The sequence below is a fragment of the Glycine soja genome, chromosome 18 (assembly GCF_004193775.1).
Source record: "Glycine soja cultivar W05 chromosome 18, ASM419377v2, whole genome shotgun sequence".
NCBI classification, from domain to species: Eukaryota; Viridiplantae; Streptophyta; class Magnoliopsida; order Fabales; family Fabaceae; genus Glycine; species Glycine soja.
In genome coordinates this window covers 8978011-9002858 of record NC_041019.1, presented here as the reverse complement: position 1 = coordinate 9002858, position 24848 = coordinate 8978011, and the positions used below count along the sequence as shown (strand labels likewise).

The window sequence follows — 24848 nt, the reverse complement described above, 5'->3', positions numbered from 1 at the left end:
AAAGTGTTCTCATGCGTTTTGTTGGAAGGGACAAAAATACTACTTTCAGTGTGGACGTTGTGGGACCTCTACACCAAAGGGCAGCCCCAACCATAAGGCACCATGTTTTTACCATTGATGTCTCTGAAGATATGATACAACACAATTATCAATTGGTAGGTCTTTCTTAATTTAATCATAATCATTTATATTATTTATTGTTGACTTCTTATCTTTAATCACTGTGTTCCTTCTAACCTAAGTTCTGCCACCAGAGGCTTCAATTTATTTAATTGCATCAAAAAAATATATGGTTGTAGATCGTGGTAGTGGTAGGCATCACAAATGGATGATCACCATGAATAATGGCCCATCATGTGTTGCTGACGCGTGGATCCATTATTTAGGCGACTGTCATTTGAAGGCTGGAGATGAGGTCATCTTTTTCTACAACATTGACCAACATTTATGGGAGGTCCTCTATAGGAAGCAAGTTAAATGGGATGACAAAGAGGATGAAGTTGACTCCCCTTGAAGAACTATTTAATTACTTATCTTTGTTTTATTTTGATATATTATGTTTGTAACTTAATTACCCTCGGGTAACGAACAATTTTTTTTTTTACTTTTGTTTCTGTTTAAACATTGCTAGCAACAGTACAAATATTATTATGTTTGTGGATTTAATTTTTCTATGCTATATTTATTATTTAGTTATATTCAATGTTGGTTGTTTCCAAATAATATCGCTTGGGCTTTCAAAAAAAGCCTGCACTTTAGTGAAGGTGGTTGTTCACCTTTGCAAAACCAAGGGACAATGAAATGTAGAGCTTCATATGCTTGAAGTACATGTAAGTTATTTTTCTTTATCTACTTTGTGATTCATTTTTATTTACTTATTGTATACATTTATTGTTGCAGACCATTGATCCAACACTATTTGAAGTTGTCGAGCCTTATTGTTTGGGATCAGAGAACCTAATTGAAGATGGAACCTCATATGTTATGTGTGTTTGGCATTGTACTTTGAATTGTAATTACAATAGCCGTCTTTTCAGACAATGTTACATCTTTTTACATTAGCAGCCTTTTCAGCCTGTATTATATGTTTGAATATTTAAATTAATTTTTTATACATTTTTTAAAAGATTATTAATATTTAACAATTAAGAAACCTCAAATATGAGAATGAACACATGTTGGTAATATTCAAATAAAAATATGAGCCCGGGCATTCGCACGGGCAAAACTCTAGTTTAAAATACATTAATCTAGTTCCCAAATTATTTCATATTGTTTTTGTCAATTTGATGTTAATGACATTAAGTTGAATATACAACATGACAATTCCAATGTAAAATAGTTTTGTCACTTAAATGAATAGACATGACAAAAAAGACTTAATTGATATAATTTTAATAATTAAAGGATCTAATTAAAACATTTTAAAATTTAGGGACCAATTAAGGCATTTTAAATAATTTAAAAAATAAATTGATATTTGAGCCTTATAAAAAAAGTAAAAAATATGTCAAGTAAAAATTAGCTCAACATTAATTAAGTCATTTTTGCCATATCTGTTAATTTGAATGACAAAATTATCTTACACTCACTTGAAATTGTCATATCACATGTCACGTGTATCAACTTAACGCCATTAACATCAACCTGATGGAAAGAAATTGGTTGATACAATTTTTACAATTGAAAGATTAATTGGTGTTTTAAAAAATTGAAAATCAAATTAAATATATTTTAAATAATTAAGGGATCAAATTAGTATTTAAGTTTTTATTTATAAAATACAAAATTACAAATATATGTCACGTATAAATAAATTATATACTAATCTCAAAAATAATAATTTTTTATGGATTTCAAATATAAAAAAATTGAACTAATTTTGATTCATTGTTATTATTTTTAAAATACTTTTTATTTAATCGATGTTTTAGTTCAAGTGACTTATTTTTATTTTTAATATTAAATTTCAATGAATAATAAGTTAGAAAAAATATTAATTTTTAATTATAAACTATTTTTTTTTAATTAGTGTGAATTAATTTTTTTTTCTTCCTCGAGACCGATACCGGAGGGAGTATATAAAAAGAAAATATTTGTTTCAAACCATATATATAATTTGTAGGGTATCTTATAGTAGTGTGTGTTGTAACGTGGTTGAATTTGGTGGTGGCAATGGGTAGCGAAGAAGAGAGGGTTCTTGAGAATCAACTGGAACTTCAATTGCAAGAGCAAAGGGATTCTCTCTCTGCTATCGGTCAAGCTCTTCTCTCTGATCCAACTAACCCTGAACTTCTGGCGGTACCTCTCTCTCTCTCTCTCTCTCACACACACACACACACATTTCAATCAACAACATTTGATTTTTTCAATAACCCTTTCAAATTTCTGGCCCTGTTCGATTTCCCATTTCTTAATCGCGTCAGAAACTAAGAATTTTGTTGGATTATGTGATTTTGGGTCGTGGGCAATTTGTTTCTGCGAATACGAAATGCAGCCAGAAACTAAGATTGAGTCTTTCTGTGAACATGTGGGAGTGAATACGAAATGCAGCCAAATATGTTGGGTTTCAATAATCAACCGTAGTTGAATCTAACAGAAGGGGTTAGTCTCTCATGAAGTAACCAAGTACTGAATCCCTATTAGGAGAGTTGTTCACAATTAATGCCTAATGGTACTTCGAATAGAATTGCTTCTGAAGGAGAATTTCTGTGGGGGAACAAAAAAATGTTAGGTTTCAATATTTTCTTTTTTTTGGTTTGTTTGAATTAAGTTTACTAGATACTTTATCTTTGCAATGGTAAATGGGTGTAAATGTTTAAGGTTTTATGCTGGTCTGTCGAATTCGGTCGTGTTGTTGGCCAAAAAGGCAGAATATTGAGGATTGGGATTAGCAGCAAGAAGATAAGTATTATGTACATGTTACAGGTGTTGCATTTAGGCAAGCAAAGCCTATACTGCAACCACTCAAATGTTGTTTGTTATTTTAAATCTGCTGAGCTGCATCGGCATAATTAACAAAGTTATTTCATTCTAGTGGAACATTGTCCTGCCCTGAGCTAGTGAGCTATTATCCATGGGATTGTTGCTAAGGTTGTCAGACTTGTAGACGTTATATTGAATCCAACTTGCCAAGAAGGGACTGTTTGGTTTGAGAAACTGTTTCTGTTTTCACTTTATTTCCTGTTTTCAGAAGGCTGCATAGGAAACGGTGAAATCATCTTTCAATTGTTTTCTGTTTTTACTTTTTCCTGTATAAGATCAGAAAATAGGAAACAAAATGAAAACAATTTTTTCTTGAATCAAACGACCCCCTAAAATGTGGGACGTTATCATAAAACTAAGGTATGATCATTTTCATTTATGTAAAGTTATGTTCTACAATATACACACATGTATAATATACATATAAAATAACACAAACAGGCCATAATGAATTCACATTAACTAACATTTTAAAAGTATGTTCTGTTTCAAAATGCATAATAGATGTCACTTTAGGAGATTATGTATAGTAAATAAGTACAACTGGGGAACAACAACCGGAGTAAATTGAGCTACATCCCACATTAATCAGACATGGGGGAAGTAGAAAACCCCAAACTCGGTCCAAGTTGAAGTGACGCAGCCCAGAAGTTCCGAACTCAGTCAAAGTTAATCATCCCAGTTGCATAGTGACATAGCTTAGCCAAGGTTGTATGTCTAGCGTGAACTAATTACTGTGTATGTGTTGGTTAGGTTTCTGCTATGACAACTGTGCTTGGTTTGAGGCAGTTACTGTAACTGTAGATTAGTCGGCTAATCAGAGAAGCCTGTGTCTGTAGGATATAAATAAGAGTCTCTAAGTTTAGAGACTCAGAATCAATGTATTGATTTTTCAGATCACAGAAATTAGCTCTCGATCTCTCTCTCTATTCTTCTTACTCCCACTCTCAAGTTTCTACACAAATTGTGTTCTACCTGGGATCAGGGCCACAGAAACTGGTGCAACATGTTGAATTGTATGATTCTATGATCTAGAGCATGATTTTGACCTCACGATTATGTCAACCAATCTACTATTTCCAAGGCTAGTTTTATACTTAAATTTCTTAAAATTGTTTGATATCCCAGGTTCATGAGGAGCTTGTTCAGGCAATTAAGGATGCAGAAGAAGGACTTCTTCACCTAAAACGTGCACGATTGTTACAGGAAGCAGATTCAGTGCTGCATAACACTAATATTTTTACTGAAGAAGAGAAAGTGGAGCCCCTTGATTCCACAGATGTTGAACCAGAGCCATTAGAGGACAAGTGTTATTCTGTTGGATCTAAATGTAGATTCCGTCACAAAGATGGACGTTGGTACAATGGTCAAGTGGTGCAGTTGGATAATGCAGTGGCAAAAGTTTCATTTCTTACTCCTACTTCTGAGAATATGTTGGTATGTAAGATTATCTTGTGTCAAGTATGCCTATTTTCTCTCTTAGATAATTTGGTGACAAATGGTATTCTATTTTAAGTTTTTAATTACTAGTTTTTCTTCCCTGTTTGTTTCTTGCTACTGTAACTAATTATGAGAAAATAAGGGAATTTGAAATAACAACAGTTTGGCAAATTTGGGATTGAATTCAATTAATAAATAAGGAAATTAGGGCAACACAGGTAGGTCATGGGTATTAAGCTATATTTTCAATTTTCCTTGGATTTATGTAGTAGTAGAAAAGAAGGTCAAATGATAAGGTATGCTGTCTCCAATACCTCTGAATTCCACCCCTCAAAAAGTTGAAAGTGATTAGGTACATTTTGTCATAGTTTAATTAGGAATTTTCAGTAAATACCTGTCAAGTGCTGGCCCTTATACAATATGTATCTTCCAGCATGTTAGTTTCTGAATTCAAATACCAAACCAGTGACACAGAAAAATCAGATAATTGGGGATTTTTCTTTTAAATTGCATTCCCTTTATTATATTATTCCTATCATATTGCTCAGACTTCTGTCTGTGTATTTGTTTTGGTTTTCTTTTTCTGGTCTATGTATTCCTTGTCCTCCATCTTTTTACTGTTATCTCTTTCCAATTCGGATGCAACATGTATAATATGCTACAATTGCACTTCTATGTGGACCTGTGGACATTTGTTCTTGATTTGATGTTATGACAGTTTAGGATCTTCTGTTCATATTTGAATTTATACCTTAACAACCTATTTTACATGTATTATATATAACATACATGAGTGTTGTGTTAATGGTTGATTGGTAATCCTGACATGGCTCATGAAAGTCAGAGACTAACTGTTATTTGTTATTTTTGGCTTTGAACTTTTTCTTGTGATTTGAAAACTTTACTGCAATATTTAAGAAAAAATCGTTTTAATTGAATGATTTACAAATTGTATTAGAAGTGATATGTTATGATATTAAATATTATATAATACATATAGCACCTGTTTGAAATGAATTTAGTTATTAAAGAAATAATAATTCCAAACAAGTTTCATACAGTAATTTTTTTTAAATGAAAATGAAACTTCTTTGTTTGAGGTTTCAATTACACAGTCAATGAGATATTTCTAACTATAAAAATTGGAAGTTACAAAGCCCTTTAATTCAACATATTCATGTTTCTCTTTCTGTGTTTCTTTCTTATCCTTATCTCACCATCTTAGTTACAAGCCATCTCAAGGAATTCAAAGCATCCTCAACTACCATTAATTTCCTTGTATGATGTAAATCAAGAAAGGTCATTCTGATTGAAAATTATATGTATAAAATATTTGTGAGTGAAGTAATATGAAAATGCTACTTATTTGAAGAAGTTTTCCTTAACATTGTTATTCCTCCCAAATTTTGGTTCCAAATTATTCAATCAAATCAATTGCTTTTCTTATCATTGTACTAATACTAGAACGCCAAAGTGCAGATGTGCAAGTTCTTTTTACAACAACGATGTCGATTTGGTAGTAACTGTCGCCTATCACATGGTAAGCTGCTGAGCAAATTGAACAAAATTGGATAGAGGTGAAATCACATAGACCTCTTTGTAATTGACTTTTTAACTTGCACTTTTAACTTTTAAGTGCAAATATTCAATGAACATTTGGACCCTAGTGTCTTGGAGAACCTGTTGGGTCAAGTCTTTGTTAAGATTTGGGGAGTAGTTCATGTGAATAAACTCAAGGGTCCAAGGTTTAATTATTAGAGTGTTCACATAACTTCAGCAATCAGCATGTTAAGGGATTTTTTTAATAAATTGTGACATTTTTGTTATGATGCTTTTCCATTATGAGATATCAATTTTGTATAACATTTTAAAGTACGTAGGTGGCTAGTGTACTTTCACCTACATGAGGCTGGTGTAATCATTGCAACCTTCATCTAAAGTTCATTTAGATTTATCATGTGCTTTGTGTTTGGTATTTTTTCTTTTTTTACTTTGGATGAAAAAATAGTAATCCTTTTCTTCTTTAATGTTTATGGCATCTTGGGTGAAATTATTCAGAGGTTTACTCATTGAATCATTTCCAGATATTTTACTAAATTTCTTAAAACATACATTAAGACACAATAACATTGGGGGATCAGGCAAAAAAAAAATGACAAACTTAGTACTGTTAATCCAATTGATTCATGTTTTAACATTTGAAGAATTAGAAGCCCTGTAATTTACGTTTGGATCCAGAACACCCTTTAAAACCTGATTTTTAATGGTAGTTTGTATGCTTTCAGCCTTTGTATACCCATAAGCTTATTTTCCAATATATGTGATTGCTGCTTTACACAATCTGCTTCTTTGTTTTGTTTTTGTTTTTCTTTCTGTTAGTATATTATGTTTTGTATATCATGACTTATATTTGCATCTACAGGACTTGATGTTCAATTGTCTGCTCTTAAGAAATATGTGCCTACAATCTGGAAGCAGTCTCTTGTGGGGTCAAGTATATGGGCAGTCTCAACTGCAAATGCAGGCACTTGGAGAGAAGCCGAGCTCGAGTCCTTGGACGAAAAAGCTGGAGTTGGACAAGTTGTTTTCCGAGACAACGGAAGTTCTGTGAAAGTTGGTGCTGAAGAAATGGCGCTGTCTGAGCATGCAGAAATGAGTGACTTGGAGAGCGATTCCAGCTTAGTACAATCTGATTCCAGTGACTACGAGGAAGAGGAACCACAAGGTTTAGGATTTCTGGAGAGTACCAACCTACGGAGAGGTATTCAGACCGAAACTGCAACATTTGCCACGTGGGAGAACCACACTAGAGGCATAGCTTCCAAGATGATGGCTAATATGGGGTACAGAGAAGGAATGGGTTTAGGTGTAACCGGTCAGGGAATGCTGGACCCTATACCAGTGAAGGTGCTACCACCAAAGCAGTCCTTAGATCACGCACTGGAGTCTCATAAAAGGGAAGGGAAGGAAGGCAAGAAGAAAAGGAGCCGAGGTGGCAAAAGAAAACGTGAGAAGAAATTTGCAGAAGTGAATCGTGCAGCAAAAGAGGAAGAAGAATCGGCATCAGATGTCTTTGCATTAATAAACAATCACCTGGCAATGCACAGTGAGGCTTTTGGCAGTGGATCAATGAAGAAGCAGCAAAGTAAAGGTTCTGAGGAAGGTAAAAAGGTGGATAGACGGGCATTGGTTGCTTATGAGGAAGAGGTGAAGGATTTGAAGATGAGGGTTGAAAAGCTTGAGCACATTGTGAATGCCAATAGAAAAGAGAAGGCTGTGTATGAGGGTGCTATGAGAAAATTAAATGAAACCCGCAAGGCTTTGGCAGATGCTGAAGCAGTTCATGCCTCTGCCTCAAATTCAGTAACAAGCAAAGAAAAAGAGAAGAGATGGCTCAAGTTTTAGTTAGGAGTCAAGACTCAGTTATGTTTTTAGTTGCATGATATAATATGTCTTTATTTTATGCTGATGACCTTAAAATGAAGAGTAAAAAGAAAGGAGATTTCAAAATGTGTAGCTCAACTAAGATATTAGTACATTGCACTTTTGTATGCAACCTTGTACATGTTGTGCAATTATTCAATTGCATGATGTATGCACGTAGTTTTGTATCGAGTCCTTGTGTTTTGAATAGTTTTACTTGCCTTGTTTAAAAGGAAACAAGAACAAGTAAATTCAGTACCAAATAGACTCAATATGGGAGAGTATAACACACGGACTAAGTTTTATCAAGGAGCTTCCAATAATTTTAATATAGAATTTTGGCAATTCCAGAAGAGCTTCAAATCTTCCATTTTATCAAGGACTAAGTGCATTGGTCATTTTTGGTAGGATTCACTGCCTTTCTTTTGTTGCTCATAAGCTCCTTAGGAACAGGCAAAGGCTCCCAGCTTATAGATTCCGATAGGATTTTCCTTGGGTATGTTTTGATCCTCCCAAGTGTTTTGTTCTTTTTTTGCTTTCTAATCAATATATTTCAAGGGAAGTTGGGATGTCAACCCTTGTTGGGTGCCTTAGCCCACTCCTTTTGATTAAAAAAAAAAAATGCTCTCAAAGCAATTATTTTTCCTTCTTAATTTTCTGTATTAAAATTTGCAGAAGTACTCTTTCAACTTTTATCCAAACATACTCTAAATTATTGATTGTATTACAGTTCTTTGTCATAATTTGTATCAGCTTGAAGTAATATATTAGCGAGTTGTTTCTTCAATATTTATCATTTATTTTTCTATTCCTATTGTCCCAGAAGTGGGAAAATAAGCAATGACAATAACTCACACAGAACATGTATGCAAAAATTTAAATACTAGGAAAAAAATTCATGAATATGTGTAAAATAAATCTTAGATTCTTTAAGTAAGTCTCAAATTTGAATTTTTATAAATGAAAAAAAATATAATTAAAAATAAAAAATTCTATTAAAGATTCTCAGTCAAATTTTATGAGGAGGATTAATTATAAACAAAATTATGTTTTTAACCAATGACAACCTAAAATAATGATTTTGTCATAAGTGGTTAGTTGTAACGTATTTGTGGGTCAGTTAGCTCTAATTACTCTCTGATGATGATTTAGGCTAATTTGCTAACTTTATCATAACATCTTACATCTTGATTGGTGATAATGAAACTATGGCCATGGACATTGGTGGCCGTTACTTCTTGGATGTTGGAATGCAAACTGACACCACAAACCTTCGAGTCACGCAACCTTGAATTGACCTATGGACAACCATGTTGGCATGTTCAAGATATAGTTATCTAGGAACATAGACACGACGTAGTCTTATAAAATTTACATGGCCCATGAGTGTGAACTAAGCTTTTGCAAGTTCAATATATATTGCCTCTATAAGGCACTAACAAAACACATACGATTCATGAAATAATAATCACGAGAACTAATAATTATTGGTGATTCATGATGCCATGACAGCAACCCTTTTGTCCTGAGTGATATCAAGCTCCAACTATAATTCAAAAAGGCAATTAAGTTCACTCCAAAACGATATCTGTCGTTTTATCCTCTATAGGAACTACTGGTTATCCAATTTAACATGTTACTCGAATTCAATATTTGTGACCACAATTTATTTGATAAATGGATATTTATTATATTTTGAATTAAAATGTTTTATTAAATAAAATTGTGACTAAAATGTTTTAAAGATATTGTCTGAACAAATGAAAATGTTACTTACAATCTTATAAAATATAATAAAAAATTCATATTACAAATTTGATAAGTGTACAATTTGATTTAATTTGTTTATAATGAAGTTGAAGTTGAACTTTTAACTTCACAATTTAAATATAAATAACATTAATTGTTTTTCTTTTGATACACCAAATGAAATCCTTTACTTTAGTACATTAAAAATATACATAGGTATTACTGTTTTATTCTTTATTATATAAAATAATTTTTAACTCGATATTAAATTATTGGGATATATAAAAGAAGTATATCCTTAGTAATTTTTTTTAATATATAGAGAAATATCCTTCACAGAAAAAAATCCCATTAAAGTTGAATAAGATTATTATAAACAATAATTTTTTTATTCAAGTATTTAATGAAATTATATATCTAGCATTTGAACTTAAAACTTTGATTAGGTTGTAACAATCTTAGCTCATTTAATCTACACATTTGAAGTCAAACATTTAAAAAAATCTTTGACAAATAATTAGACTGGATTCATACAATAATGTATTTTTAATTAGTACTCATCTAATTAGGAGCATAATGATCATAATTATAAGATGTTGCTGCCATTTATTGTTTTATTCAACGTTGCATTACTTTGTCGTTTTCTTCGATGCAATATTCATAGTTATATAATTATTAGATTAAAATTGACGCTATGTACATGTAAGAGGGCTATCAAATAAAAATATTTTTATGATAAATTGGAATATTTAATTATAACTATTGAATTAAAATTAACAGTTTATGTTATGCATTCAATTATAAATCTAAGACAGTTTTATTTTTTAGAATTAAAGATCAAGTGACATCTTTAAAAAACTATGTAAGATTTGTAATTAGATACACAATCTAAACCAAAAATTTTAATTTATTGATTGTAATAAAATATTCTCATTTTTATAATAATCACAAAAGAGTTTGCATTATTTTTTGTTTTAAAATTTAAAATTTTTTATAAAAAAAATGTATTATAGCACGTTAAATGCACTGATTAAAAGTCCAAGAGGATCGTTACAAAGCTCACAATATAGGATTTTCCCCTTTTTTACTCAATATTTAGCTTGAAGTACCCGAAGCCATTTAATTGCTTTTGCCTCTGAAATTCATTTGCCTTTTATCATTTCCAAGTTTGGTAGATCATCACGCCACAATCAATGGTAATCGTCTCATAAACCAATTTGTTGCTTTCATCTCCTACGTTCAAAGTCCAATCAAAGCTTTTATTGTTGATTGCTAATAAGTCGGAGCCACACTACACATCAAGTCATCAATCCATAGAAGTTTCTTTGAGATTGAGTCAGAGTGGGAACTACTGAACTAGAACATAGAAAACGTTAAGGGGGATAATAAGAAAACACACATGGTAATGGACCCCCTTATAGAAATGACAAAGGTGAGAATAACTAATGTCAATTCCTCTCTTCTTTCTTTCTTTCTATCTATGTGAGTTTTGTGTAGATTCCAGCTTTCTTCCACTACTCCAAGAAAGTGTGTATTGTGGCCTACATCCAACAAAATCACATTCATATATATACATATATAAAGAGATTCCGGCTAATTTGCACTAATTCACCAAACAATAATATTTCAATAACGAATTGTGGTCCACGAGAAAGCAAGATTCCAATCTATAAAGCAAGCACAAGTATGAATGGAGGGCTTTGTGAGGTCCACCGGCCCATCAGAAGAGCATGCTTGCTAGTTGCTGGCCAGTCACTCATTTTGGTGTAGATAATGACAAGTAAGATACACAAGTCCCTAGAATCCCTCAAGCTGCATTACAACAATAAACATATAGTACAACTTATGTATAACAAAGTGCAATTCTGTCTCTCAGTTATTATCTTAATTATTTGGGTATTGCAAAAATAGTTTGAATGCTTGAGAATGAGAATCTCTGTGTTTTTTTTTAATTAAAAAAGATCAATGTTGTGATTCTGAATTTGAATACATTGTATGTCATGTACATTATAAATTTTCCTTTTTAAGTTATGTGTACTAATTAAGCTATATAATATATACATTATAAATTCTTTAATGACTTGTGTTCTATTCAATTGTCAATCACTTGTTTTTGAGCTATTAACATTCGGTAATAAAATGTTTAGCACGCATAAACTCGAGATTAGGAATCTTTGAGTTGGAATCAAGAATCTTCAATGGTCTTTGCATGCCAAATTCTGATGAGAAACCTACAGGGATTCCAACACCCAAGTTAGTAAGAGAAGATGAAATGTGTAAATTAGAGAGATGTTTATCTTGCTTAAGCGAGACATTTATTCTTGTTTAAGTGAGTCAATTGTCTTAACCTGAAAAAATTATTGTGCTCACTTAAGCAAGCCATGTTTGGCCGCTTAAGCAAGCTAATAAGTTAATTTCATGTTATATTTGCTTATGCGAGAGCTATGTTAAGCTTACTTAAGTGAACTTATCAAAGTGTTAATGTAGATGTTGATTTAAAAGCACCCTAAAAATCAAAAGGAGGAATGGATTTGTAGAGTACAAGAGAGAGCTTTTGGGAGAGAACAAGAGTGTGGTAGCTTTATATGCTCAAGACTCTTTCTCTTCATCAGTTTCTTTTCCCATGGCTAAGTATAGCTAATTCCATCTCCGTTGGAGTTAATGTAATTACATTTTTTATTAAATAATTTTTTTAATTGTTCTTCTTTTGTGCTTATTACTTGTTTTTATGTTAATTTCCTAATTATTCAATCTTTTATGTTCAACTGTTTTGGAAAATTCAATCTGAATTACAGAATGAAAAAGATAACTAATAATTTTTATGTAGTAAAGAGTATTGCTCATATAAATAAAATTATGTTATTATCAATTCACAAATTATTCTAACCTTAATTTGTTGAGCCAACGAATGAGTATTGCTCATATAAATAAAATTATGTTATTATCAATTCACAAATTATTCTAACCTTAATTTGTTGAGCCAACGAATCTAAATTCATAAGTTTTATTACCAATCCCTTGATTAATGTAATCAAACTACTTGTTTATATAAAAATAACTTTAAACTCATGGAGATTTTGTCTATATACCCTTTAACTTTTTCCCCACACTTATTGTGGGATTTGATCCAATAGTTACTTGTCTTCAATATTTAGCCTGGACTTGTATTTCAAGTTTAGGTCTCAAGAGGTTATAGGTTTTGCTTTTATTTATTGCCTAGATTTATGCGTTTTTTTTATAAAAAAAATTAGAGGCCTAATGTATTTTCATTTTTTAAAGCTCTTTTTATTTGACTTAGAACTTTCTCATATTTTCAGTCTTTTTATTTTTCAAGCCAATCTCTCTCTGTTTTATTTTGCACAAAAATACCCAAGAGTATGCCCCACTAGCCCCCTCGGCCCCACCTACTCTTTAACTTTTTCTTCAATATTATTATTTTGAATTTTTATTTTTTCAAAAATTCTCACTGTTTTGAAATCTAAACCGGATTGGTCGATTTGACTAGAAACTGATCACATGGCTGATCCAATATTTTGACAAAAACACCGGTTTGGATCTTTTTCCAAACTATTTATCAAAAGAGAGAGTTGTTTTCAAATTATTGATTGGGGAAGTCTGTTTTTATTTACACGGCCAGTGACTGTTTTTGGCCGCGTGTGTTGCTACAGTGGCGCAACCACTCTTGATTTTATTTTTTCTAGATCTTTACACTCGGTTTCATAAAAAGAAATTAAGACATCTCATAATTTAAAATTCAACCTAAAAATAAGCAAGATGTGGTAAAAAAATTACTTACATCAAAGATAAAACTTAAATACTATCAGATAATTATATTGTAACTTCAATACATTAATTACTTGTTGAAATTCTCTTAATTTTAAGTGAAATGAATAATATGTACACTAATATCATCTAACTACGTGCAAATCATTATATATAATACATTTATTTACTTTAAAATTAGTTATTTTAAAAGTTATATTTATAATATTTTTTATTAATTGAAATTAGTTTTTTTTTACTCTAACAATACATCTTTATTAAATTTTTATAAGTATCAGCTAATTAGTATTGATTTTGTAAAATAGTTTATTGCTTGATTTCTTTTAAAAATATTATTAATTGTCATTTTACAAAATTAAGAATTAAAATGATAGTTTTATAATTAAACAAAAATATGAAATTTTTTTGAAAGTTAGAATTTAAGTGACTTGACCAATATTTTAAAGAATAAATAGATTATTTCAAATTAAATAGCGATATTAAGTTTGAATTATATATATATATATATATATATATATATATTAGATGATTAAAAAATTATCTTCAATAATAATTCTATAACTGGATCATAATTTTTTTTGTCACTATTTTCTTAATTATTCAATCAATATTTGTTTTAAAAAAAATTCAAACCATTGAAGTTTGAATTTTTTTGAAAGTTAGAATTTAAGTGACTTGACCAATATTTTAAAGAATAAATAGATTATTTCAAATTAAATAGCGATATTAAGTTTGAATTATATATATATATATATATATATATATATATATATATTAGATGATTAAAAAATTATCTTCAATAATAATTCTATAACTGGATCATAATTTTTTTTGTCACTATTTTCTTAATTATTCAATCAATATTTGTTTTAAAAAAAATTCAAACCATTGAATGCTACTTTCATGCTATTCATGTAGAGGTTGTTCGTGCTAAATAGCAGCACTCATATTGTTAATGTGGAACGAATATCCATTAGTTTAATCAATTAGTAATTTTCAATCTAGACTTCATTCTACAAAAGATACGTGTGGGACGCATAGAAGAAAAATAGTGATTCCAATTTTCAAAGTGCAAGAGAAGTTAAGCGGGTTAGGTGGTGATTCTCTTTTTGATCCCAAAAACTGTGTGAACAATTTTACAGTAGGACAATAATTGACATTTGAGGGACATATTATAATATTTATAACACTTAAATAACTTTTTTTTTAACAATACGGGGCTCATGCCCTCATAAGAACATTTTATCTTCTAAGGATAGAAATACTATATAGTAACGTCCATCAAATAAAACCGAGTGTGAAGATCTAGAAAAAATAAAATCAAGAGTGGTTGCACCATTGCAACTATAGCAACACACACTGTCGAAAGTCAACACTATACACACTGACATAGTTTGTCCAGAAGTGGTTGCGCCACTGTAGTTGTAGCAACCCATTACACAAAGTTTTTGGCACAACAGCTCAATGCCACATGTTAGCTCCCCGTTGAATTGCGTCCCTGATTTTGACGCAATGCAAATAAAAACAGACCCCCTTGATAAATAATTTGAAAACAATCTCCTTTTAATAAATAGTTTAAAAAGGACCCTAAACTGATACTTTTGCCCCAATACTTTCTAAAATCAGTGTTTCCTTAAATCGGTTCAAGATCACTGATTTGATAAAAAATCGATAAATTTGATGGATTAACTGGTTTCACTTAAAATTGTTTTTTTTTTACTTTCAAAATGACAATTTTGGTTTTAAAACAAAAAAAGAAAAAATATTATAACTTATGATAATTTTAAGTGAAATTTATTTTTTATTATTCTCAATTTATGTATATTATATTATTTTTATTTAATATTATTAAAATATTAAAAAATATATTTTATTAAAACTAATTCAATCTCGATAGAACCAACTCTTAAACGATTGTCTTCACGTTTGGTTTAATGACCGGTCCAATCCTAATAACATTTCAAATTCTACTCTAGCATATACTGTTAAACAGTGTTTCATGTAATTTCATTCAACGATTATGTCAAATTTGCACAATAAATTTCCAGAATGCTAGTTTTACAAACGTTTCTTTAAATATTATAGTAACCTCAAGTGGTAGAAGGCAATTACATATAATCTTTCCAATTGAAAATAAGGAAGATGACATAATTGCATCATGGGATAACATTATTGGAATTTAAAAACAAAAAATATAATTAAAATGTGACATATTATAATAACAATAGTATTATTATTATTAAAGTAAAACCATAGTATGCACTATAAAATGAACTTGGCACCTGCATAATTGGATCTAGTGGAAGAACTTTAGCAAGAAATAAGAAGTATATTAGATTCTTTAAATCGTGTTTATCTGAAAAAACTTCAAAATTTAGATGAGTAGGACAGCAAAAGTTGAATTTTATGATGTATCTAGATAAGCCGTTATAAAGGTGTGCTGCCTATCAAATTGCTCAAAAACAATTATCAAACAATGCACAATCTAAACTATTAAAGATAAATTATGAGGACATTAAGTATTACTCAATGAATTAGCATTGGAGTATGTATATAAATGCAAATTTATGCCAGTATCATTACTCAAAGTTATTTAAATAAGCTGGTTGAGTGTCTTTCTTCTTAAAGTTAATGTTCCGGTACTCTATAGAATAAATTAATTAAGGAAAGTGAGTTCATCCAATGGGGTTAATGACATCATATATATATATATATATATATATATATATATATATATATATATATATAAAGTAATAATGACTTCACAGTCTGAACCCAACAAGAACTAATTAATTATAGGGAACTTTTAAACAGATTTTTGGGGGTGGAGGAGACTGTGTAATTATTTTTATATTGTTTAACACTAAATATTAAATTTGTGTATATTATATTTTTTTTTAAGAAATTACAGTAACTTCCTCTCTATTCTGTACTTCCATTATGTAACTTCTCAATCCACATAGAATATTGTGCTAAGCTAGGAAAAAAAAAAGATATAGGTACGGAAGGGACATGTGTATGATACACGCAAAAAGATTTGACTAAAGAAAATTTAAGAAATTAAAAAGGAATTTTTCATAAACTTCAAAATAAAAAAGGAGAGAAGATAGATATAGCCTAAGAGCTTTAGCTCAAGCAATATCAATATACGATTCATGTCATAGCCATAATACTAACCAAATTAATCAAATAGCAAAATGCTTAGCCAGAATCGTACTAGCATGATATATATAATCTTGAAGCTTTAGTGGCTAAAGATGGTAGGCGTGTAGAGTGAGATATTTCTTTCATTGATAATTAACATGAGTCATTCTCATTAACAGGTATCACCAGAATCTTTTTATCAAGTAGTTAAGTTGATTATGAAACCCCCTTTTAGCTTTAATTTACATTCACCAATTGGTTTTTTGCATTGTACTCCTCAATTATATGTAGGCCCGAGAAAGGCCATGAAATTATAGACCTTTTTTACAACAAAAATTATGGACCTCTTTCCTCAACATTATTAAATCTAACCTTCTTAAAAGAAAGAATAGGATCCTATTCGTTGAAGGTTAGTAAAAGTGGAGTTAGTCATGGAGTTCATCAATTCGTTGAAGGTTCTTAAAAGTGGGCGATGAGATGGAAATTGAGAATTAACCAACTCCCTTGTTTTCCAAATGATTAATGATATTTTTGAAGAACCTAATTGTTTAATGGGTTGTTTTGTCAATATCTCTCCATTCGCCTGAAGGTAGACATAGGAAGGTCACGAGTGCTGCACATCCATTCAACATAGTGGTTTCTACGTAGGACAAGGATTGTATATTAGCATCCGAATCAATTAAAAAAAAGAAGACGACATGATTACTCTAGATATGAATTATATATATATATATATATATATATATTACTTTTATTAATTGATCTTTTTTTTTTGTTAGTCAAAGTTTCTTTTCGACAAATTCGCAGAAATTGTATATATAGAATTTTTAATGATTAAAATTTTTTAGAATATAATTTGTTAGATATTATGTTGTATTTTAATTTACCATATTTTTTTCACTTTAAAAGTACTTATTATAATAAAAATGTCACTATTATTCTATTGTAAAGTATAATTATTGATAAAAAAATATTATTTGTAGTGATTAGTTTATTTGATTCGATATTCTTAAATAAAATCTTTGATTTGAGTCTTATAAATAAAAAATATCATAATTGAAAAAAAATATCACTTTTTTATATATAATTATTACACTGAAGTTTAAATTTACGATCTCATATGCATGCATAGTATTTCAATTCTACTATCACTAGACCGATCCTAATGGTGATGGGCGAGATAGCGACATGTGTCAAAGTGAATATAATTAAGTGTGAATCGCATTAATGCCCTTTTCTTTTCAACAGAACGATTTATTAATGACAACTATACGCACAACAAGTGCCACAGATTAGCTATTCAAAGTTTGAACACAGGAAAATTTCCCAAGGCAACCCCCACTTAGCATTAATGTTCTTAATTTCCTTCATGATAAATTAGGCACCAAAACACGGGCCTGCGCTTGAAATGACAAAAATACTCGTGTGTGCTCCATTTTTTGTTTGGTCAATTTTGTCAAATTTTGTCTACAGATTGCTAAGCAATAGTATTGACATTTGACAAGGAATGAATAAGCAAGCTCAAAATTAATGATATAGTGTGTTGTTTGCTATATATTTAATCAGTGACGTGCAAGAATTGATAATCTAATTGGACCCCCCATTGATGAAATAGCCTATATATAAAGGCCAAGCATCACGACAGAGAGTGAGTTGTATAGCTAGACTTAGCTATTCTTACCTCTTGGCATGACCATTCAAATGTCTTCTTTTCTCTTAGCTTCTCTTGCTGTTTTCTTTTTCTTCTCCTCCTTGGAGAAGAGTTTTGCCTTTCAAGCAGCAAGAAAGGAGGACACAGAAAGCAACAATCTTCATCAATATACTCATCTTGTTCACCTCAGCTCACTCCTTCCTTCATCTTCTTGCAGCTCTTCTACTAAAGGTCATTTCAATTTTCCTTCTGCATCCCTCTCTTCCCCTCAAATTGATGTGAACATGTAGTTTTTTTTAAGTTTTTTAATGCAAATGTTCTCTAATCACAATTAGAATTTTATTATGTTAATATTTAATGTAAACTTTCATAACATTGATTATGGAGATGAAATTCTGATTCTAGTTGAAGAACAATGTTAAAACTGTATAAAGAACTACATATAAGTTGAGTTTAATTTTTATGCTCCAATAATGTATTTTTTTTACCGTGTTAATCAATTAAATTAAGTTAGAAATGACTTTTGTAAGTAATTTTTGTAAAAGTTAAAAACTTGCACAAATGAGTATATGACGATTTTTGACTGGTTAAGAGTGTAGAAATTCTTTGCACCTATTAGTATATAAACTATATTGGACTATATTTTAACATGCATGGATGATTGCTACTTAATTTATACTATTTTTATATGTATATTTATAATGCTATATAGTACATAAAACATTCTATATAGTCTAGGCGTTTTGAGGTCAGAGAAATTAAATCCTGCAACTGCCTGAGTGGGGAAATTGGAAAATTTTGGATGAAAGAGAGATCAAATGAGTAACTGTGCCAATTAAGTTATACTGTAGTTGTCTTTTGGCGTGTGGCACGAAGGAAGGGTCACAAAATTGTCATTTGTCACAGAAAATATTCCATGAAACACACCAATGCCACACATGGTCACATATTCGAGATAGAGAGGGATAAAGGGAAAGAAAAAGCTAGCCACCAATCACTTATTTCTTAATCGAATAATCCACTTTTAGTTGGCTAATATCTTTAATTGAATGGAAATTTCAAAAAATATATAATGTAAAATTAATATACATAATTTGATTAAAATAAATAAATATATATATCTTAAATTTAGAGTGAAAAGGCTAAATTTAAAAAACATCAAAATAAATAATGCGTAGTTGATTGAGATTTCATGTGAAAATAGAATTTTTAATATAAAAAATAAAAAATTGAAACCGATATTTTAAAAAAATTGAATTTGATACATTTTTTTTAAATGATTAATAAGTTTAAGTATTATTGAAAATGTAAAAAAACAACCTGAATAATGATAATAAAAGTACGTGTCATCATAAGAAAGAGTATATAATAATGGGTGTTCTTATCCTCAAAATTTAAGGACCAAATTTATAATAATAAAAATATTATCCTTAAGTTTAAGTTGATAAATTATAAATTATTTGAAATAAGTTAAAATATGAAAAGTGATCATTACTTGAAAATATATATAATTACCAAATTTGAAGTTATCATTATATAATTAAATAATTCCTTTTACATCCTTTTATACTTATCAACCAGTTTAAAATTTAATTTTGCTAAATACATTTAATTTAGTCAGCTAATTTGTCGACTTACATCTAAATTTTCAGGTTTCAACTTCTAATTATTTTTCAGATTTCAATTAATTTATCTACTAATTTTACTAAACATATATGTTCTACATATTCGACCATTTTTACGATTGGAAAGTGATTTTTTTTTACCTCTTTTGCTCCTTAATTTATGATAGGGACAAATTGTTTAGTCTATTGTCACGGGTCAGCAATCATATATGATATGTCTATATATGATAGGACTTAAGCTTATGACTATGAGACGCATATGATCACGGGTCAGAAACTCACTTTTAGTAGCCTTGTGACTATGAAGAGTCGATGAAATTTCCTTATGAACAATCCAAAAGTTTTGAAGAACATAATTGAACTTCTGGACTTTGTATTTTGTTCTTTTGTTAACTAGTCTTCGAAGAAAGCAATATTCATTCACGGTTGGTACCCCCCAAACCCATTATAAATTAATTAGAAAGAAAAAAGTGGCTTAATTATTTTACTTGTAAAACATCATGTTTTTCTACCCACCCATATATATGTCAAACTTTAAGGTACAAAGACGAAGTCGTAGGTTTTTGTACTGCCGAAGAAATTGACAAAATTTTGGCCAAAAGATCTTTTATGAGATGATAAAGATGGAATCTTAACTCCACAAGTTTTTCCAATTAGAATAAACATGAAAAGAAAACTAAAATGTTTGTTCAATGATTTAATTAACACAATGGGGATACAGTTGTTACACAGCAGGGTGAGAATGACTGAATGAGAGTTACAGTTGGGTTGTATATTTATTTCTCTGATTTGGATCTAAATTTTAATCAAAACACCAATTATATAATATCAACTTGAAATTAATTTAACCATATGTTCCATAACAAAAAATATAAGTAACCATTTTGCTTTGAATTAATTACTGAATTTAACGGGAAAATAACAAAATATTTTTTTCCTAAAAAATTAGTATGAACATGTGTATTGATAAATTAGTTAGGCCTTAATTATAAGTGCATGCATGATATTATTTGAGAGATAGGCTCCAAGCAAAAATAACTATGATTAGCCAAAAAAATTAGGTGATATGTAGCTGTCTGATGATAGTTTTGCACCTTTACTTAGACGTGTAGCACTAGTGACCCACGAACTCATTGAATTAGTTAAAGAATTTAACTATATTTGACTGCTCATTCCAACAATAAAATATGTGTGTTAGCGAGAAACCCATAAATTCAAAAAAAAAGTTTTTCATTTAGGCAAAATTAATATTAATTCAATTATGTGGTATTTTACTATTTTAATTCTCTTCACGGCTGTACCTAACTAATAATAGAAGAAAACTTTGTGGATATAATAAATAAATACACCCACTAATTGTGATAGTTCTTGTTAACCGACCCAATATAAGACTGGCAATGAGACAATATTTCCTATATATGCAGCTTTCTTTTTAAAATTGTCAATGAGACACCTGCACTAAGTGACGAGTTAAATATAAAATTAAGGTTAAATATGTTTTTTCTTCTTCCTGAAAACAGGTTAATATTTATTTTTATATCTTAAAAGTTAAATTATTTATTTTTTATCTTTTATTTATGAAAATGTGTTACATCTGATTCTTATTTCTATACGTGCATGAGGAATTAAAAATAGATTTTTTTTATGAGGCAAAGATCAGATATGATATATTTTCATAAATAAAAGTTAAAAAAGAAATAATTTATTTTTGTTTTACCTTTTTGCCCAGACTAAAACACATATTTAACCTTTTAAGGATTAAATGTTTTTACTTGAAAAAATTACTAAATCTTAAGGGTGATGGATGTACTTGAGAAAATGTAAAACATATTTATTGATGGAAAACTTAATAATTATAATGAATACATATAATTGATTTTTTTTTTACTTTTTACAAAATCACTAAAATTTGGTGTCCTTTAATTTGTAACTCCATATTTTCTCTCAATCACTCTCTTTTCAAGTCAAATCATTATGTTACATCAAGTTTATTATTCGCTTTAGCATGATGGTTAACCATCAATGATTTAGCACCACTAATTGTCCAATTCTGTAATTCAGGTCCCAAAACAAAAGCATCATTAGAAGTGGTACACAAACATGGGCCATGCTCCCAACTAAATGATCATGATGGCAAAGCTAAGTCTACAACACCACACAGTGACATTCTGAACCAAGACAAAGAAAGGGTGAAGTACATTAACTCAAGGCTCTCTAAGAACTTGGGCCAAGATAGTAGTGTTGAGGAATTGGACTCAGCTACCCTACCAGCCAAATCTGGTAGCCTTATTGGGTCTGGAAATTACTTTGTGGTTGTGGGTCTTGGGACACCCAAGAGGGACTTGTCACTCATTTTTGACACTGGCAGTGATCTCACTTGGACTCAGTGTGAACCTTGTGCTCGTTCTTGCTACAAGCAGCAAGATGTAATATTTGATCCATCAAAGTCTACATCATATTCCAATATTACATGTACATCTGCCCTCTGCACTCAGCTCTCTACTGCTACAGGTAAATATTTGATTCTCAACATTTCAAGATGATTATATGTGCTGGAAAAACTTACCAACAAAATCATGGTTATATGTGTTTTATAGAAGAAACATTTTGAATCAAGATTGCTAAGGGACTTGCGTGTTTGATACCATTGAGTTAAATGTTCAGATAGAAAACAATATGATGATTCTAAAATAGACTTATCCAAATATACATTCAATGTTTAATTAGATGTTTGGCCGTTTGAGTTACTTGAGTTGATACAAATGCAATACATTTTTCTTTCGTCTCATATTTCAACTTGTTAAACTAAATAATTATAAAAATGATTTTTTTTCTTATTTTGTATTCCCACTTGTTACTTATTCAATAAAGACAAAACTTTAAATAACTTGGTTCCACTTTAGAAAACGATTTTCCCTGCTAATTGAAAATTAAAGGTGTTTTTTTTCTTCCCTATCAATGGTCAACTTATATGAATCAACGAGTCAATACTATTTCAAATAATGACTAAGCTCACTGACTTAACCACTTCGCATACTCTCCTACTTTCAAAAGATAGCTATTGCATTGGTTAATAACTTCATATATTGTGTCACAAAAGTAAACAATATTACGATAAATTTCCTCTCAAGTGTTTCCTGAGTAAGAAAATCACACTCTAACAGTAATTAGCTTATATATAAGAATTGAATTTTGATACCTGATTTATGATTTTTACATTCTTGATCAATTAAATTAAATATTATTTTACTCATGAAATATGACACAAATGACAAATAACTTGAGCTTTTTAAGCTTATGTTAAGGGTTTAATCCCTAATTATGTGAAAATAGAATAACACATGTGAGAAACTGTAGATGCCTTTTAACTTCTTTTTTTTTTTAAAAAAAACTTACATATTTTATATAATATATATTTGTTTATTTTTATAAAAATTACTTTAAATTTTTTAATTTAACCTAATTTTAAGGATCAACAATTATTTTTAACCCTAATGTATAGAACATCATAAAAATGTAACTTTTTTACTTTTGGGACTAATCTTTAACTTTTTGTAGATAAATTTATCAATACACACTGCACATCTATGAAAATAGTTATTTATCTTAATTTTAAACTAATTTGATTATATTAAATATGATTTCATTTTTCATGCAGGAAACGATCCAGGATGTTCCGCATCCACCAAGGCATGCATATACGGCATCCAGTACGGCGACAGTTCCTTCTCAGTTGGCTACTTCAGCCGCGAGCGCCTCACCGTGACAGCCACCGACGTCGTCGACAACTTCCTCTTCGGCTGCGGCCAGAACAACCAGGGCCTCTTCGGCGGCTCCGCCGGCCTCATTGGCCTCGGCCGCCACCCCATCTCCTTCGTCCAACAAACCGCCGCCAAATACCGTAAAATCTTCTCCTACTGCCTCCCCTCCACCTCCAGCTCCACCGGCCACCTCTCCTTTGGCCCCGCCGCCACAGGACGCTACCTCAAGTACACCCCCTTCTCCACCATCTCCCGCGGCTCCTCCTTCTACGGTCTCGATATTACTGCCATCGCCGTAGGCGGTGTCAAACTCCCAGTCTCCTCCTCCACCTTCTCCACCGGCGGTGCAATCATCGACTCTGGCACCGTGATCACCCGCCTCCCCCCAACCGCCTACGCCGCCCTCCGATCCGCCTTCCGTCAAGGCATGTCAAAATACCCCTCCGCCGGGGAACTCTCCATCCTCGACACGTGTTATGATCTCAGTGGTTACAAGGTGTTTTCCATTCCCACGATAGAATTTTCGTTCGCCGGCGGCGTCACGGTGAAGCTGCCTCCACAGGGTATACTCTTCGTGGCGAGTACCAAGCAGGTTTGTTTGGCTTTTGCCGCAAATGGTGACGATAGTGATGTTACTATATATGGGAACGTACAACAGAGAACAATAGAGGTTGTGTATGATGTTGGAGGTGGGAGAATTGGGTTTGGTGCTGGTGGGTGCAAGTGATTAATGATTAAACATGCTTTGGGCTAGTTAGGGACAAAGGAATCTTAATTGGTTCTAGGCTTTCATTATTACTATTGTTGTTGTCATGACATAATGTAACAGTGGAAATAGAAAAGGGAAAACAATAATGTGGGGGAAATTAAATAGTGATTAATTGTTGGAAAACATATAATATAATGTTGTAGAAGAATGGAGGAGGTGAAATATGTATGACTCTCAAGCTGTGCGATTGCTTGCAATTGTACATATGTAAGATGAAAAAAAATAATGTAAACTTGTTCTTGTTATTAATTAAAGGTTTGTTGAATAAAGCAGAAACGTCTTGTTTTGGATTATTTCGTTTGGCTATTTAGTTTGATCATCTTTGTGATGGTGGTTTTTGTTTTTTAGTTCATGTGACAATGTCTGTCAAAGAAAAAAAATGATATGATTGCACATTGCAAATAGATTAAAAAAATCACTGAATCACAGCATCATTTAGTAAAAGATCTTGTAAGGGAACAACAATTTGCCTAATATGTCATGGCTGTGGGAATCCATTTACGCTGAGGATTTTAAAT

The 24848-nt window shown here is 30.8% G+C and overlaps 2 protein-coding genes across 2 annotated transcripts; both read left to right on the top strand.

Annotated features, from left to right (window-relative positions):
- The first annotated feature begins 2123 nt into the window (after positions 1 to 2123).
- Positions 2124 to 8111, top strand: LOC114397467 (zinc finger CCCH domain-containing protein 18-like). Its single transcript, XM_028359510.1, has 4 exons — positions 2124 to 2301; positions 4114 to 4422; positions 5905 to 5965; positions 6848 to 8111. Exons 1-4 carry the CDS (start codon positions 2176 to 2178, stop codon positions 7828 to 7830), a joined length of 1479 nt encoding a protein of 492 aa, XP_028215311.1. The 5' UTR covers positions 2124 to 2175; the 3' UTR covers positions 7831 to 8111.
- Positions 8112 to 18155: 10044 nt separating this feature from the next.
- LOC114395121 (aspartyl protease family protein At5g10770-like) lies at positions 18156 to 24623 on the top strand. Its single transcript, XM_028356828.1, has 3 exons — positions 18156 to 18406; positions 21862 to 22311; positions 23459 to 24623. The coding sequence occupies exons 1-3, from the start codon at positions 18214 to 18216 to the stop codon at positions 24286 to 24288; spliced, it is 1473 nt and encodes a 490-aa protein (XP_028212629.1). The 5' UTR covers positions 18156 to 18213; the 3' UTR covers positions 24289 to 24623.
- Positions 24624 to 24848: the final 225 nt, after the last annotated feature.

Excerpts from the sequence above, each read along its gene's own strand:
- LOC114397467 (XM_028359510.1), top strand. The coding sequence starts at position 2,176 with ATGGGTAGCGAAGAAGAGAGGGTTCTTGAGAATCAACTGGAACTTCAA. Across the intron at positions 4,423-5,904 it reads CTACTTCTGAGAATATGTTG|ATGTGCAAGTTCTTTTTACA; the intron begins GTATGTAAGATT and ends GCCAAAGTGCAG. Across the intron at positions 5,966-6,847 it reads TAACTGTCGCCTATCACATG|GACTTGATGTTCAATTGTCT; the intron begins GTAAGCTGCTGA and ends TTGCATCTACAG.
- LOC114395121 (XM_028356828.1), top strand. The coding sequence starts at position 18,214 with ATGACCATTCAAATGTCTTCTTTTCTCTTAGCTTCTCTTGCTGTTTTC. Across the intron at positions 18,407-21,861 it reads TTGCAGCTCTTCTACTAAAG|GTCCCAAAACAAAAGCATCA; the intron begins GTCATTTCAATT and ends TCTGTAATTCAG. Across the intron at positions 22,312-23,458 it reads TCAGCTCTCTACTGCTACAG|GAAACGATCCAGGATGTTCC; the intron begins GTAAATATTTGA and ends TTTTTCATGCAG.